The sequence below is a fragment of the Bison bison genome, unplaced genomic scaffold (assembly GCF_000754665.1).
Source record: "Bison bison bison isolate TAMUID 2011002044 unplaced genomic scaffold, Bison_UMD1.0 scf7180017858048, whole genome shotgun sequence".
NCBI lineage: Eukaryota > Metazoa > Chordata > Mammalia > Artiodactyla > Bovidae > Bison > Bison bison.
In genome coordinates this window covers 1826593-1843376 of record NW_011488621.1, presented here as the reverse complement: position 1 = coordinate 1843376, position 16784 = coordinate 1826593, and the positions used below count along the sequence as shown (strand labels likewise).

The following is a 16784-nucleotide window of genomic DNA, read 5'->3' as shown; positions in this document are numbered from 1 at the left end:
TTTTAGTTCCTCTTCACTTTCTGCCATAAGGGTGGTGTCATCTGCATATCTGAGGTTATTGATATTTCTCCTGGCAATCTTGATTCCAGCTTGTGCTTCTTCCACCCCAGCATTTCTCATAATGTACTCTGCATATAAGTTAAATAAGCAGGGTGACAGTATACAGCCTTGATGTACTCCTTTTCCTATTTGGAACCAGTCTGTTGTTCCATGTTCAGTTCTAACTGTTGCTTCCTGACCTACATATAGGTTTCTCAAGAGGCAGATCAGGTGGTCTGGTGTTCCTATCTCTTGAAAAATTTTCCAGTTTAATGTGATCCACACAGTCAAAGGCTTTGGCATAGTCAAAATAAAGGAGAAATAGATTTTTTCTGGAACTCCCTTGCTTTTTCCATGATCCAGCGGATATTGGCAATTTGATCTCTGGTTCCTCTTCCTTTTCTAAAACCAGCTTGAACATCTGGAAGTTCACAGTTCACATATTGCTGAAGCCTGGCTTGGAGAATTTTACGGATTACTTTACTAGCATGTGAGATGAGTGCAGTTGTGTGGTAGTTTGAGCATTCTTTGGCATTGCCTTTCTTTGGGATTGGAATGCAAACGGACCTTTTCCAGTCCTGTGGCCACTGCTGAGTTTTCCAAATTTGCTGGCATATTGAGTGCACCACTTTCACAGCATCATCTTTCAGGATTTGAAATACTTCAACTGAAATTCCATCACCTCCACTAGCTTTGTTCTCAGTGATGCTTTCTAAGGCCCACTTGACCTCACATTCCAGGATGTCTGGCTCTAGGTGAGTGATCACACCATCGTGATTATCTGGGTCATGAAGGTCTTTTTTGTACAGTTCTTCTGTGTATTCTTGCCACCTCTTCTTAATATCTTCTGCTTCTGTTAGGTCCATACCATTTCTGTCCTTTATCGAGCCCATCTTTGCATGAAATGTTCCCTTGGTATCTCTAATTTTCTTGAAGAGATCTCTAGTCTTTCCCATTCTGTTGTTTTCCTCTATTTCTTTGCATTGATTGCAGAGAAAAGCTTTCTTATCTCTCCTTGCTATTCTTTGGAACTCTGCATTCAGAAGCTTATATCTTTCCTTTTCTCCTTTCCTTTTCACTTCTCTTCTTTTCACAGCTATTTGCAAGGCCTCCCCAGACAGCCATTTTGCTTTGTTGCACTTCTTTTCCATGGGGATGGTCTTGATCCCTGTCTCCTGTACAATGTCACGAACCTCATTACATAGTTCATCAGGCACTCTATCTATCAGATCTAGTCCCTTAAATCTATCTCTCACTTCCACTGTATAATCATAAGGATTTTATTTAGGTCATACCTGAATGATCTAGTGGTTTTCTCTACTTTTTTCAATTTAAGTCTGAATTTGGCAATAAGAAGTTGATGATCTGAGCCACAGTCAGCTCCCAGTCTTGTTTTTGCTGACTGTATAGAGCTTCTCCATCTTTGGCTGCAAAGAATATAGTCAATCTGATTTCAGTGTTGACCATCTGGTGATGTCCATGTGTAGAGTCTTCTCTTGTGTTGTTGGAAGAGGGTGTTTGCTATGACCAGTGCGTTCTCTTGGCAAAACTCTTAGCCTTTGCCCTGCTTCATTCTGTATTCCAAGGCCAAATTTGCCTGTTACCCCAGGTGTTTCTTGACTTCCTGCTTTTGCATTCCAGTCCCCTATAATGAAAAGGACATCTTTTTTGAGTGTTAGTTATAAAAGGTCTTGTAGGTCTTCATAGAACCAACCATTCAACTTCAGCTTCTTCAGCATTACTGATTGAGGCATAGACTTGGATTACTGTGATATTGAATGATTTGCCTTCGAAACGAACAGAGATTATTCTGTTGTTTTTGGGATTGCACCCAAGTGCTGCATTTTGGACTCTTTTTTTGACCATGATGGCTACTCCATTTCTTCTAAGAGATTCCTGCCCGCAGTAGTAGATATAATGGTCATCTGAGTTAAATTCACCCATTCCAGTCCATTTTAGTTCGCTGATTCCTAGAATGTCGACATTCACTCTTGCCATCTCCTCTTTGACCACTTCCAATTTGCCTTGATTCATGGACCTAACATTCCAGGTTCCTATGCAATATTGCTCTTTACAGCATCGGACCTTGCTTCTATCACTAGTCACATCCACAACTGGGTATTGTTTTTGCTTTGGCTCCATCCCTTCATTCTTTCTGGAGTTATTTCTCCACTGATCTCTAGTAGCATATTGGGAACCTACCGACCTGGGGAGTTCTTCTTTCAGTATCTTGTCATTTTGCTTTTTCATACTGTTCATGGGGTTCTCAAGGCAAGAATACTGAAGTGGTTTGCCATTCCCTTCTCCAGTGGACAACATTCTGTCTGACCTCTCCACCATGACCCGGCTGTCTTGGGTGGCCCCACACGGCATGGCTTAGTTTCATTGAGCTAGACAAGGCTGTGGTCCTAGTGTGATTAGAATGAGTAGTTTTCTGTGATTATGGTTTCAGTGTGTCTGCCCTCTGATGCCTCTCACAACTTCTACTGTCTTACTTGGGTTTCTCTTACCTTGCACGTGGGGTATCTTTTCTCGGCTGCTCCAGCAAAGCTCAACCGCTGCTCCTTACCTTGGATGAGGGGTATTTTCTCACAGCCGCTCCTCCTGACCTTTAACTTGGAGTAGCTCCTCTCGGCCCTCCTGCGCAGGCACAGCCACCGCTCCTTGGACGTCAGATTATACAGAGGAAGTGACAAATTGATGCAAGGGATAAGATCTTACAGAGTGCCTAAAGAACTATGGATTGAGGTTTGTACAGGAGGCAGTGATCAAAACCATCTCCAAGAAAAAGAAATGCAGAAAGGCAAAATGGTTGTCTCAGGAGGCCTGACAAGTAGCTGAGAAAAGAATAAAAGTGAAAAGCAAAAGAGAAAAGGAAAGACATACCCAACTGAATGCGCAGTTCCAGGGAACAGCCAGGAGACATAAGAAAGCCTTCCTCAGTGATCAGTGCAAAGAAATAGAGGAAAACAATAGAATGGGAAAGACTAGAGAGCTCAAGAAAATTAGAGATACCAAGGAAACATTTCATGCAAAGATGGGCACAAAAAAGGACAGCAGCAGTATGGACTTAACATAAACAGAAGATATTAATAAGAGATGGCAAGAATACACAGAAGAACTGAACAAAAAAGGTCTTAAAGATCTAGATAACCACGGTGGTGTGGTCACTCACCTAGAGCCAGACATCCTGGCGTGTGAAGTCAAGTGGGCCTTAGGAAGCATTACTACAAATAAAGCTAGTGGAGCTGTTAGAATTGCAGCTGAGCTATTTCGAATCCTAAAAGATGATACTATTAAAGTGCTGCACTCAATATGCCAGCAAGTTTGGAAAACTCAGTAGTGGCTATGGTACTAGAAAAGATCAGTTTTCATTCCAGTCCCAAAGAAAGGCAATGCTAACGAATGTTAAAGCTACTGTACAATTGTATTCAGTTCAAATGCCAGCAAAGTAATGCTCAAAATCCTTCAAGCTAGGCTTCAGCACTACGTGAACCGAGAAATTCCAGATGTACAAGCTAGATTTAGAAAAGGCAGAGGAACCAGAGATCAAATTGCCAACCTCTGTTGGATCATAGAAAAAGCAAGAGAGTTCCAGAAAAACATATTTTCCTGCTTCATTGACTACACTAATGTCTTTGACTGTGTGGATCACAACAAACAGTAAAAAATTCGTAAAGAGATGGGAATACCAGACCACCTTACCTGTCTCCTGAGAAACCTGTATGCAGGTCAAAAAACAACAGTTAGAACCAGACATGGAATAACGAACTGATTCAAAACTGTGAAAGGAGTAGGTCAAAGGTTATGTAACTTATATGTCACCCTGCTTATTAAACTTGTATGCAGAGTACATCATGAGAAATGCTGGGCTGGATGAAGCACAAGCTGAAATCAAGATTGCCGGGAGAAATATAAACAACCTCAGATATGCAGATGACACCACCCCTATGGAAGAAAGTGAAGAGGAACTAAAGAGCCTCTTGAGGAAAGTGAAAGTGAAAGTGTAAAAGTTAGCTTAAAACTCAACATTTAGAAAACTAAGATCTCAGTATCCAGTCCCATCACCTCATGGCAAATAGATGGGGAAACAATGGAAACAGTGATAGACTATTTTCTTGGCCTTAACAATCACTGCAGATGGTGACTGCAGTCATGAAATTAAAAAGATGCTTGCTCCTTGGAAGTAAAGCTATGATAAACTTAGCATATTAAAAAACAGAGACATCACTTTGCTAACGAAGTTGGTTTAATCAAAGCTATGGTTTTCCTGTAGTATGTATGGGTGTGAGAGTTGGGCTGTAAAGAAGGTTGAGCACTGAAGAATCGATTGTTTTGAACTGTGGTGCTGGGGAAGACTCTTGAGAGTCCTGTGGACTGCAAGGAGATCAAACGAGTCAATCCTAAAGGAAGTCAGTCCTGAATATTCATTGGAAGGACTGATGCTGAAATTGAAGCTTTAATACTTTGGCCACCTGATGTGGAGAGCCAACTCATTGGGAAAGACCCTGGTTTGGGGAAAGATTGAAGGCAGTAGGAGAAAGAAACAACTGAGGATGAGATGACTGGATGGCATCATTGACTTGATGTACATGAGTTTGAGCAAACTCTGGGAGACAGTGAAGGACAGGGAAACCTTGCTTTCCTCTATGGCATCTCAAGGAGTCAGACATGTGAGTGACTGAATAACAACATGGTATTATATGAAATAGAATTTTAAGAAATCAAGTCCTACTAATCACTGTTTCTCTGGAGAGGATCTCAGGGGAACTCTATACACAGGTTACATTTAGGGACTACATCCCTCTTTATTAGCTGAATTATTGTTTAAAACATAGATCTAGTAAAGTTGGAGTGGAGCACAACAATTTAGGCCTGACATTGAAGAGCTATTAATATTTCTTTTTTTTTCATAAAGCTGAGATTTGAATGTGCTTGTGGAAAGAAAGAGACATATCACAGTTAGTCTTGAGGCAGGTCCTGGTCTTTTATTATCACATCAGTAGCAAAATGGTTCAGTTCATTTCAGTCACTCAGTCGTGTCCGACTCTTTCTGACCCCATGGACTGCAGCACACCAGGCTTCCCTGTCCATCACCAACTCCTGGAGCTTGCTCAAACTCATGTCCATCAAGTTAGTGATGCCATCCAACCATCTCATCCCTGTTGTCTCCTTCTCCTCCCACCTTGAATCTTTCCCAGCACCAGGGTCTTTTCCAATGAGTCAGTTCTTCGCATCAGGTGGCCAAAGTATTGGAATTTCAGCTTTAGTATCAGTTCTTCCAATGAATATTCAGGACTGGTTTCCTTTAGGATGGACTGGTTGGATCTCCTTGCAGTCCAAGGGACTCACAAGAGTCTTCTCCAACACCACAGTTCAAAAGCATCAATTCTTCAGTGCTCATCTTTCTTTATGGTCCAACTCTCACATCCATACATGACTACTGTAAAAACCATAGCCTTGACTAGACAGACCTTTGTTGACAAAGTAATGTCTCTGCTTTTTAATATGCTATCTAGGTTGGTCTCAGCTTTTCTTCCAAGGAGCAAAATAGTAGAAAAAATAGCAAAAATACATATATGGGTGGACATGGCCTTTCCCATCATGAAATGTGTCTCCTTCAGACTGTCCTACTTTGACCCTCCAATCTGCAGCCCTTCTCTTGGATAGAGGAAGTGGGAGGTGGTGGAGAGGAATCTGAGGACCTGTGCTTTGCCACTTGATCTGAGGTGGTGGCACTGTCACTATCCTAGAGAGATGTGGATGGAATCCAGATATTTGAGAAGGTGGAATTGAGGTCAGATGCAGGGAGGTTAGCAGAAGTATACAAACTCACAAAGCCTGTGAGTATAAAGTTTAGTACCTGGGTGTCAACCAGTGGGGACCAGGACCTGAAAGGTCAAACTAGAAAAAAATGTCAGAAGCTCAGTCAAAGTGTAAGAACAACTCAGAATTAGTACCTGGCTCCAAGATTCTGGGTGAAAAAGGTCTAGATTGCATAGTCTTTTCTAATTCCTACCAGCATATGCTGTTGCTGCTGCTGCTAAGTCGCTTCAGTCATGTCCGACTCTGTGCGACCCCATAAACAGCAGCCCACCAGGCTCCCCCGTCCCTGAGATTCTCCAGGCAAGAACACTGGAGTGGGTTGCCATTTTCTTCTCCAGTGCATAATAGTGAAAAGTGAAAGTGAAGTCGCTCAGTTGTGTCTGACTCCTAGCGACCCCATGGACTGCAGCCTACCAGGCTCCTCCATCCATGGGATTTGCCAGGCAAGAGTACTAGAGTGGGTTGCCATTGCCTTCTCCGACCAGCATATGAGCAGGCCTCAAATTTCGGTATGTGGGACTGAGTCCACAGGAGTCAGTGAGAAGATGCACCTATCTACGAAGAGATATGAAAGGGCAGGAGACATTATCTAGCAGTCAGTGTAAAGTTGGGAGGAAAGTTCTTATCCTTTGCTGATCTCTGGCCTAGTGAGTGGTTTAGAGGGGTGTTATATAAACGTGGTCTTCAAAAAAAAAATCCACTAAAATATGCCTTAAGGCCATTCCTGTTCAACTTTACTTGGATAGAGTATTCAAGGGGAAAGAGTATTAGGACCTCTGAGAAGCCTTGATATCCCCAGTCATGCTCTGCCCTCTGTGATCAGTACCTCCTAAAAAATTAGCATTCAACACCTTTGAGCTGGTGCTGGTTTCTGCAATGAACTGCTCACTAACTTCATTTCCTGACCTCTTTATAACCTTCTGAACCATTTAACCTTGCTTGTGCCTTCATTCACCTGATAATCAAGGCTTTTCTTTGCTTTGTTCCTTTATTTTTCTTCTCATAGCCTTCATAGCTTTGGATAAGTGTATCATTTTATTCCTGGGCCTGTTCCTGTGTTTATCAGCACTCCATGAAAGAGATGCTAGTACTTTGCTTGACACACTAGTTTACTTATAAATGGAATTGATTCTTATTCAGTTCAATTCAGTTTAGTTCAGTCATTCAGTCGTGTCCGACTCTTTGCGACCCCATGAATCTCAGCACGCCAGGCCTCCCTATCCATCACCAACACCCGGAGTTCACTCAAACTCATGTCCATCTAGTTGGTGATGCCATCCAGCCATCTCATCCTCTGTTGTCCCCTTCTCCTCCTGCCCCCAATCCCTCCCAGCATCAGAGTCTTTTCCAATGAGTCAACTATTATCTGTTGCCTTACTAATATATCTCACAATATAATTGGAGACCTGGACAAAAAAGCAGGTTTTTAGAATAATTTTGGTACGCCGTATGAATGAAGAATGTACAAGGTACAGCAATAGCACTGATAACATTATCATCTCTTCCTAGAGTGGCGATGAGATTGGAAGTCAAGAGGAAATTATACTTTAACTGAATCTTGAAGGGTAATACGAGTTTTCTAGATAGCTCACAGATGCAGGGCACTGTAGAAAGAAGAAAAATATGCAGTGATAAGAAGAATAAAAGAGCATAGTTTGTTTAAATACTTGTCAATAACCCCACTTGGTAGGAGTTGTAGCTGGAGAGGTTAGCAGAGTCCAGATCATAAAAGTCTTATTGAATAACATGGAAAAAGTGTTTAGGCTTATTTTCCATGAGGACATTAGTGGATCTTGAGGGATGACAGGGGGTGACAAAGGTTTGTATTATAAAAAAATTAGTCTGGCATCAGCTTATATTACATACTTGACAGAGGCAAGAGACTAGTTAGGAAAGACTATTTAGGAGAAATCTTGTTCTGTGGTTGGAACAGAGAAAGGCAGGAGTAGCAGCAGTGGGAGAGAAAAATCCACCAGTTTTAAATGGAATAGCTAAGGTGATCAATGTACTCAGGGATGTGAGGGTGAACAAGAAAAAGCATGTTTTTGATAACTCCTAGGTTTCTGAATCGGGTGACTAGCTGGGTGACAGTGTGATTTTCTGAGATAGAGGTTATGTGAACAGGGAATCAGCTACATTTTGTGTTTGTATTTAATGTTATACTGTTTTGTTGTGGTGGTGGAATTTATGGTGGATGGGATCAAGATAAATAATTAATAAGCAATTTTCATTTGGGGTTTGTTATATGAGTGCCCGTGGGATTTCTAGTTGATATACCTCTGGATCTAGAGTTTAGGAGAATATTATTAAGATATTTGAATTAACCATGATTATCCCATCCAATCCCATGACATCAATCATGCATGGATGGTCCTCTAGAATAAACAGTGGAATCAGAATGGAAGAAACCTTAGGAAACAGTGATATTTAAATGGATGAGAAGCTAGCAAAGGGGAATGTGGTCCATGAATATCATGGTGCTCTGGGAGTCAATGGATAAGAGCTTTAAGAAGGGTATAGTTGACAGGGTAAGTTATATCAATGAAACACAGAGCCCCCAGGACGAAAGGAATAATATTTAGAAGCCAAAAAAATGTGACAGTCAACAAAAGAGCCCTAGAAAATATTCTTAATGACAAAATCAATTTTATCAGAACAAAGTGCCTCACAGCTCTTTAGGAACATGGGCAACCTGTGGAAAAATCTTGTAAAAATTCTGTCCATGTTTTAACCCACACAATTGTAATCCTCCAGTAAAAGTTTCTATGATCATATCTCTCACAGCTTCTTCATTTTTAAAGTTTGACTACACTGATCATTCTAGAAACTGAACATAAATTGTTTAATGTTGGATAATGTTTGTTTCAGGCAAGGACCTTACAGTTCATATTTAATGTTCCTTTAATTCTCTCATGGAATTTAATAAGTGGATTTGGTTTCATAGTAGAGCTGTTAAGGCTTCCCTGGTGGCTCAGGCGGTAAAGAATCTGTCTGCAATGCAGGAGACCTGGGTTCAGTCTTGGGTTTGGGAAGATCCCCTAGAGAAGGGAATGGCTACCCACTCAAATTTTCTTGCCTGGAGAATTCCATGGACAGAGGAGCCTGGTGAGCTACAGTCCATGGGATCACAAAGAGTCAGATACGACTGAGTGACTAACAATTTCACTTTCCAGTATTCTTGTCTAGAAAATTCCATGGACAGAGGAGCCTGCCAGGCTGCAGTCTGTGGAATTGCAAAGTGTAGGATATGACTGAGCATACACACACACACACACACACAATTCGTGTATAAAACATATCACATTTATTTTTACATGCTCAATATATATCTTGTTTAGTCCTGCATCTCCATTTGCATGTGCCTCTTCCAAGACCAACTGTCTTCACATGATCATATATTTTTGTAAAATTTCCAAAGATATTTTAACAGAAATTAGTAAGACCACTGTCTTGTCCCAACTCACCTTCCCTTGAGTCATGGCTGTAGGTATGTATATTTTTAAATTATGAATGTATGATAACCCATTTACAGGATACTTGCAGAATACAGAACAAAGTTGCATATTGTTCCTATATATATATATTAAAGTGATTTCCCTGGTGGCTCAGTTGGTAAAGAATCTGTCTGCAATGCCGGAGACCCAGGCTTGATCCCTGAGTCAGGAAGATCCCCTGGAGAAGGGAATGGCAACCCACTCCAGTATTCTTGCCTGGGAAATCCCATGGACAGAGGAGACTGGCAGGCTACATACAGTTTATTAGGTCGACATGACTGGGCGACTGACACTCACTTCACTATATATTACAATTATTTTTCTAAGTAGATAAGATTTTTAGTTGGAGTTTAAGTATCAAATTCTCAAAAATTAATGGAATGAATAGACAGAAAAGTAGAGGATATAGTAGACCTGAAAAGCACTATGGACCAATTCAACATAATTAAGATTTATACAATTTTCACACAACAGCAGGATACAAATTCCATTCAAGTTCCCATGCACTATAAACCAGGAGACACTGGAACATACCCAGGGATGTAAAAATGTAAAACAACATGCAAAAGTTTCATGGCCTAAAGGTAATGAAATCATACAGAGTCTGTTCTCTTATTACTGTGGAATTATATTAGCAAATGATATTAAGAGATATTTGAAATAAGAGGCATATTTTCAAGTGCCATGTGATACTTACCAAGAGAGATCTTTGACATACTTATTGAAAGCCTGAATAAAGTTAAAAGATTGAAAAAATACAGAGGGTGATTGCAGAGTAGAAAGCATTTAAATGAGAAATTAGTATCAAAATGAGAAATTAACATAGCAGATACTTAAAATCCCCATATATTTGGAAATCAAGTGTCCACTTTTAAATGACGGATGTATCTAAGAGCCATAACAAGGAAAATTAGAAAATATTTGTAATGGAATAAAAATGAAAAGAGAATTTATCAGAATTTGTTGCATGCAGCTGAAGCTGCTCAATGCAAATAACTATAAGGTGGCATCTTGAATAAGGTATAAAAACAAATAATGGCTACTAGCATAAAATTTTGTGAAATTTGAAAAAAATCAATACTTTAGTTAATAATATTGTGTCACATATTAATTTCTTCTTATTTTTTTTTTTTTACAACATGGTGTTCCTTTATATTCTCAGAATTGGGTTAGAAGTTTCAAGACTCATCAAATATTTTTTTTTCAAAAATCACTAAAATAATAAGGTTTCTAGACTTCTAGCAGTCATACTAGATATCAGAATAAACGGAATTATATGCAAGTTTTGAATGACTATAAATTAGAAATCTAGCATTATATTCATACTTAGTCAAACAAGTAGAACCAAAATGTCATACATTTTTTGGCTAAGCAAAAATTCATGTTTTCTAAAATATATATATTATACATCTATCTATCTATATATGTATATAAAAGCTTTTCTACTACACATGATAAAGGCTTTAGAAAGAACAACAATAAAAAAAAGAGACAGAGATTGGAAAACATAAACTGAATGAAATGCGAGCACTGAATATGAAACATAAAAATGGAAACAAACTAGATAAAAGTAAACGATCATCATCTAGTCCAGTTGTTTCTGAACTTGGATGCTCATTGGAATCGTGTCAGCTGCAGATATTTTTGTGGTCTGGTCGAGATTAAGTTGCCACAAAAAATTAACTTGATGAACATCGAATAAAGCTCCTTGTAAGGCACTATATAAAGGACATTGTCATGGAACTGGTTAATTCTCAAACAATATTTAAGCTTTTGCATACAAAAACTTGAAATGTTTTGCAATTTTATATTTATCAGCAATTCTAATAGAGCTTTTCTCAGTTTTTAACTTGTTACAACCCTAAAATAAAACTTTATAATCTATTAATAGAGAAATACATTTAAATATGCTTTAGTCTGACTCTTCAGAAATAGGAGCTTGAGACAGAGGAATTAGGTACTACTTTATCGTTAGGGAGTGCATGCCCAGAGGGCAGACATCAGGTAGGAGGAGCAGAGAAGGCTTGTTACATGTCTGGCTGCCCCTAGGTAGGGTAAATGGCTCTGTCATTGGAGCATCCTCCTTACAACTGCTGTCATGTGCACAGTGTTTTTACAAAGTTGCTTGCCCTATCAATGCCAGGAGGTGTTTGTTACAGGGATGGGGAAATATTTAGCCTTACAGTGCTAACCTGGCTTAGAGATATGAACCTTTGCACCCCCTTTCTCAACAACAAGATTGCTGCCTCTCACTCTGCTGCTGCTGCTGCTAAGTCACTTCAGTCATGTCTGACTCTGTGCGACCCCACAGACGGCAGCCCACCAGGCTCCCCTGTCCCCGGGATTCTCCAGGCAAGAACACTGGAGTGGGTTGCCATTTCCTTCTCCAGTGCATGAAAGTGAAAAAATAAAGTGAAGTCGCTCAGTCGTGTCCGACTCCTAGCGACCCCATGGACTGCAGCCCACCAGGCCCCTCCGTCCACGGGATTTTCTAGGCTCACTCTACCTGTGTGAAATTCTAGAGCAGCATCTGCCGCTCACTCTTCTATAACCACTTTTTATTTGTTTTCATGAGACTTTTAGGAGTACATTGTTAGTAAACAAGCGATGCAAGTAGGTTTTTAAAAATTAACAAAGGACTAGTCATTGATAGATTTTTCATACATTTTAATCATAACAACTATCCTGTACTGCTTGAAAAAAAAATTGATGTAGAGCTAGAGTTTATTTTAAGGAAATTAACTTTAAATTAGTAAAAGTTAGGCAGTAAAAAAGTGCTGATCTGGGAACCAGAGTACCAGGCTCCATAGTGTGAATAATTAACTGACCTAACATTCAGGTAATCTAGATTATAATGCTACCTCCTTCCTCAAATCTTTCTGTAGCTTGTCAAGTCCACCATGTCCAATCAAATGGCTATCATTATATTGTACAAATTTGGATGGGTTATCAGAACCCAGCTGAACTAGCTGTTTAATGCCAAGGAACAGCCACAAGGAACAAGATTACTTTAATCAGTTTATCCTTGTGCATACTTTGGTCACAATTAAATGGCTAGTGTTAATTTAGACATGTCTAGGAAAAGTTTTTGTGTGCCTGTAACAATCAAACTAGGCAGGCAGTAGTATCTAAGGAGAATAAAAAGGAACAGTTTTGAATTACTCCTTACTTATCTTTGAATGGATAAAGTTGATTTTTTTTCATTCTAAGAAATTATACCTGCATATATAGGCTGGGGTCCAGTAATGAGACATGCATGGAGTCACATGCTGGTTGATACACAATCTTAGGCTAGTCGGCTAGTCAGTCAGCCAGGCAACTTTGAATGTGTGTGTCCCTTTTGACCCAGCATCACTCACCTTTCATGTCAGGCTTCTTATCTGTCCACGGTATTGCTTCTACTTCGGTCAGTCTCACAGGTGCGAATAGAATGAACGTGTGAAAATGATTCTCTTAAGTGTGTGTGGAGATGTTTTGCTGCGATGCTACCACTTTTAACAGGAAGACACTCTGAGCTAATGTCTTCTTGTAGACTTCTTGTAGCCAAGGTAAAATGTAGTAGGCCAAAAAGAATGGTTTTAGAATTGAAATGTAAACAAGACCTAATGAGTAAATTTTCTGATATTTGGGACAATGTTGCTAGTCTCTCCCTGAACAAGTAGAATAAATAAATTGTGGTTCCTTTCATCATTAATAAGCCAATACCCTTCTGCTTTGTAATGGTCTGTATCTTGAGGTTAAAAGATGGTCCTGTTTACTCCTGTATTCTCAGGGCTGGCCTTTGCTGTTCTGTCATCCGTGCACCCGGTGTTCGGCTTGTATGGGTCTCTGTTTCCCGCCATCATTTACGCCATATTTGGAATGGGGCGTCATGTTGCCACAGGTAATCATTTCTGCCTGTTCTTATGCTTCCCATGTTACTAATGAAAGGGACTCAGAGTGATCATTTGTTAATGATAACATTTCCAAAGCAATTCCCACTTTACTATTGAAAATATTAGGGCAAATATTATCAGCAAATAATATCAGTAATGTGGATGTGAGAGTTGGACTATAAAGAGAGCTGAGTGCCGAAGAATTGATGCTTTTGAACTGTGGTGTTGGAGAAGACCCTTGAGAGCCCCTTGGACTGCAAGGAGGTCCAGCCAGTCCATCCTAAAGATCAGTCCTGGGTGTTCATTGGAAGGACTGATGCTGAAGATGAAACTCCAATACTTTGGCCACCTGATGTGAAGAACTGACTCATTGGAAAAGACCCTGATGCTGGGAAAGATTGAGGGCAGAAGAAGAAGGGGAGACAGAGGATGAGATGGTTGGATGGCATCACGGACTCGATGGGCATGAGTTTGACTAAGCTCTGGGAGTTGGTGATGAACAGGGAGGCCTGGCGTGCTGCAGTCCATGGGGTTGCAAAGAGCTGGACACGCCTGAGCAACTGAACTGAACTGAATATCAGTAAATATTAGGATAAAATATTTAACTTTTTGTGTCCAATACATACTGTGACTTATTGCTATATTCCTATGTAACCAAGGTTATTGTTAAAGATTCCATTCATTTTTAAGTTGTAAGAGAAGGGCAATGTTCTCAATTTACAATGAAATGAAAATAAGCACACTGAGGAAAAGAAAAGACTGTATAAAACTTAGTCACTCAAATGTTAAAAATTATTTTCCACACATTTATATTGGATTAGGACTTCCCAGGTGGCACGGTGGATAAGAATCCACCTGCCAATGTAGAGGACATGGGTTCAATCCCTGTTCTGGGAAGATTCCACATGCACCGCAACCCCTGAGCCTGCACTCTAGAGCCGTGAGCCTCAACTCCTGAAGTCTGCGAGCCTACAGCCTCCACAGCACGGGAGAAGCCACTGCAGTGAGAAGCCTGTGCACAGCAACGAAGAGTAGCCCCCACTTGCCGTAACTAGAGAGCTCCTGCACAAAGCAATGAAGACCTAGTACAGCAAAAAAAAAAAAAAGGATTATACAATCTTTTAGGTTTCTTCCAAGCTAGATTCTACATGCCCTCTCATTAGTATACCTCTTGTCTTGCCTAACATTGCATTATCAAGTAAAATGTGAATCACAAGTAATCTGATAATAGAGTAGGCTGGTTAAAAACAAAGACTTGGAAGTTAGATAGATCTGGGTGTGAGTCACATTTGTTCTTTGCTATCTGCATGACCTTGGGCAAAGTTTTAAAGATCTATTTGCTGCTTTCTTGATAGTAAAATGCCAAAAAAAAAAGTCATGATTTTAGTGAGCATTAGATGAAATAATTGATGGGCAAGTATCTAGTGTGTTACTTGCTACATAAAAATTAATAAAAGCTGTAATCATTACAGAACAGTCGCTCAGTCGTGTCTGACTCTTTGCGACCCCATGGACAGTAGCATACCAGGCTCCTTCATCCATGGTATTTTCCAGGCAAGAGTACTGGAGTGGGTAGCCTTTCCCTTCTCCGGGAGATCTTCCCAACTCAGAAATTGAACTGGGGCCACCTGCACTGCAGGCGGATTCTTTACCAACTGAGCCATGAGGGAAGCCCAGATTACAGATGAGATGTGGCTAAACCTGAAGCCCAAGCTTTTCCTCTTTTCAAGCAGCTGCTCAAGGATGCAGTTTCCTTTTGTGCTGATATAAAGGGAAAAAAGCACAATAATGATTTAGAAGTTCTTGAAGCCTATTATATTCAAATTTTCCCGCTCTCTAATTTCCTAACAATTTATTTTCGTTCTTCAAAACAGTGAACTATGTCACTAGCACGAAAAAGTAGATTCTTGTAGAGCTGACCTTGAAGCATGTCCTCTGTTAAACAAAGGATACATGAACAAGGTAAAAAAATTTCCCAATAGACCATAATTACTTTACAAAGTCTAAAATACTTAACTTGATATATGTAAGTATGAGTTTACATACACCACTTTATTTCCTAAGGAATCATTATAGACATTTTACCGGTGGCATTGTGAAACTGCCATTTATATAGCATTTTGTATTTAACAGATATTGTTAACAGCTAACAGTTAATAAATATTATTAACAGGAATATTGTACTCTACTAGGTTAATAATATACATTTCAAAATATGTATAATTTACAGATTTTACTGTAGACACCGTGTAACACAATAAATGCTTAAGGCATTTTATTTCTGCCTATGTATCAATACTTCTCCAAAGGACAGAGTCAGCTGGACCTTCTCATTTCTCTATTTATCCTAACAGATTTAGAATTCTTTAGAATAATATTAAAACATTAACACTGTGTATCTATTTATACTTAAGAAATATACTGATTATTTTTTGCTCTCCTATGATCTGAAATTTAGGAACCAAGTGAATCTCACCTAAATTTCCTAAAAATATTTAGTATAGAGAGCATATTTTTCTTTTAAATAATTTTGTTGTACTTTAGTATAGAAGTGTGTGAAGTTTTCTATTTTCATTTTACTATTAAAAGACTGATGTTGCTTTCATAAAGAACAATTACTTTATCTGGGATTTTAACTCTAATTCAGGTAGTCAGAATGCAATAATGAATTAGGAAATGCAATAATAAATTATGCTTGAGGTATGTTTAAAAGAAAATAATTTAAAAGCCAGACTATAAAGATACCAAATGTACTGTTTTTTCACAATGTAATTTTTTTCTTATTTTAATTTAAAATACATATATATTTTTTAAAGGATTAAATCACTGATTGCTTCTTGTGACTTGCAAAGAAAATGTCTTAGAATAAAGAGGAAAAGAACAGAAACTTGGGTATCAATCCAGTGGAAACAAAATTGTTAAAGATAAACCTTAAGTGACAATTTGTAAGATCTAATTATCTTCTAAAATTAGAGAAAAATATTTTTAAAGAGAATAATCTATTCAGCAATTTAGACAAAAGATTAGGGAGATCATCAAGGGTAGTCTTTAGAAGAAAAGTAAGCAAATATTTATTTACCAAATGGGGTAGGACTTGTGATATGAAATGAAATCTCATTTAATCTCTACCCAAATTTTATGACTAGATGTTTATCATCATTTTACCAATAAGGAAGCTGAGTGAGGTTAGATAAGTTGACCAGGAATTTGAACTTAGGTCTGTCCAATCCTGAGGCCCTGCTACCTACGGTACTCTAAAGCGACTAGATGGGTTTAGTGGTTGTGGCTCAGATGGTAAAGATTCTGCCTGCCATGTGGTAGATCTGGGTTGGATCCCTGGATTGGGAGGATTCCCAGGAGAAGGGAATGGCTACACACTCCAGTATTCTTGCCTGGAGAATTCCATGGACAGAGGAGCCTGGCAGGCTGCAGTCCATGGGATCACAGAGAGTTGGACATGACTGAGCGAGTAACACTTTCACTCACTTTCAAAGTTACCACTTGTAGGCTTCAAGTTGACAAAGTGAGGGAAGGAGCAGAGGAGAAGTGG

General features: G+C 39.3%; 1 protein-coding gene across 4 annotated transcripts in view; it reads left to right on the top strand.

Moving 5' to 3' along the window:
* SLC26A7 (solute carrier family 26 (anion exchanger), member 7) overlaps nucleotides 1–16784 on the top strand; it is a 170217-nt gene that overhangs the window by 28773 nt on the left and 124660 nt on the right. For all 4 annotated transcript variants that reach the window (XR_827212.1, XM_010861984.1, XM_010861993.1 and 1 more), the window contains exon 3: nucleotides 13132–13242. Coding sequence is in view for 3 of the 4 variants with exons in the window: in XM_010861984.1 (XP_010860286.1) it covers nucleotides 13132–13242 (111 nt within the window). In the remaining variant the exon portion in view is untranslated. The remainder of the gene's footprint in view (nucleotides 1–13131; nucleotides 13243–16784) is intronic.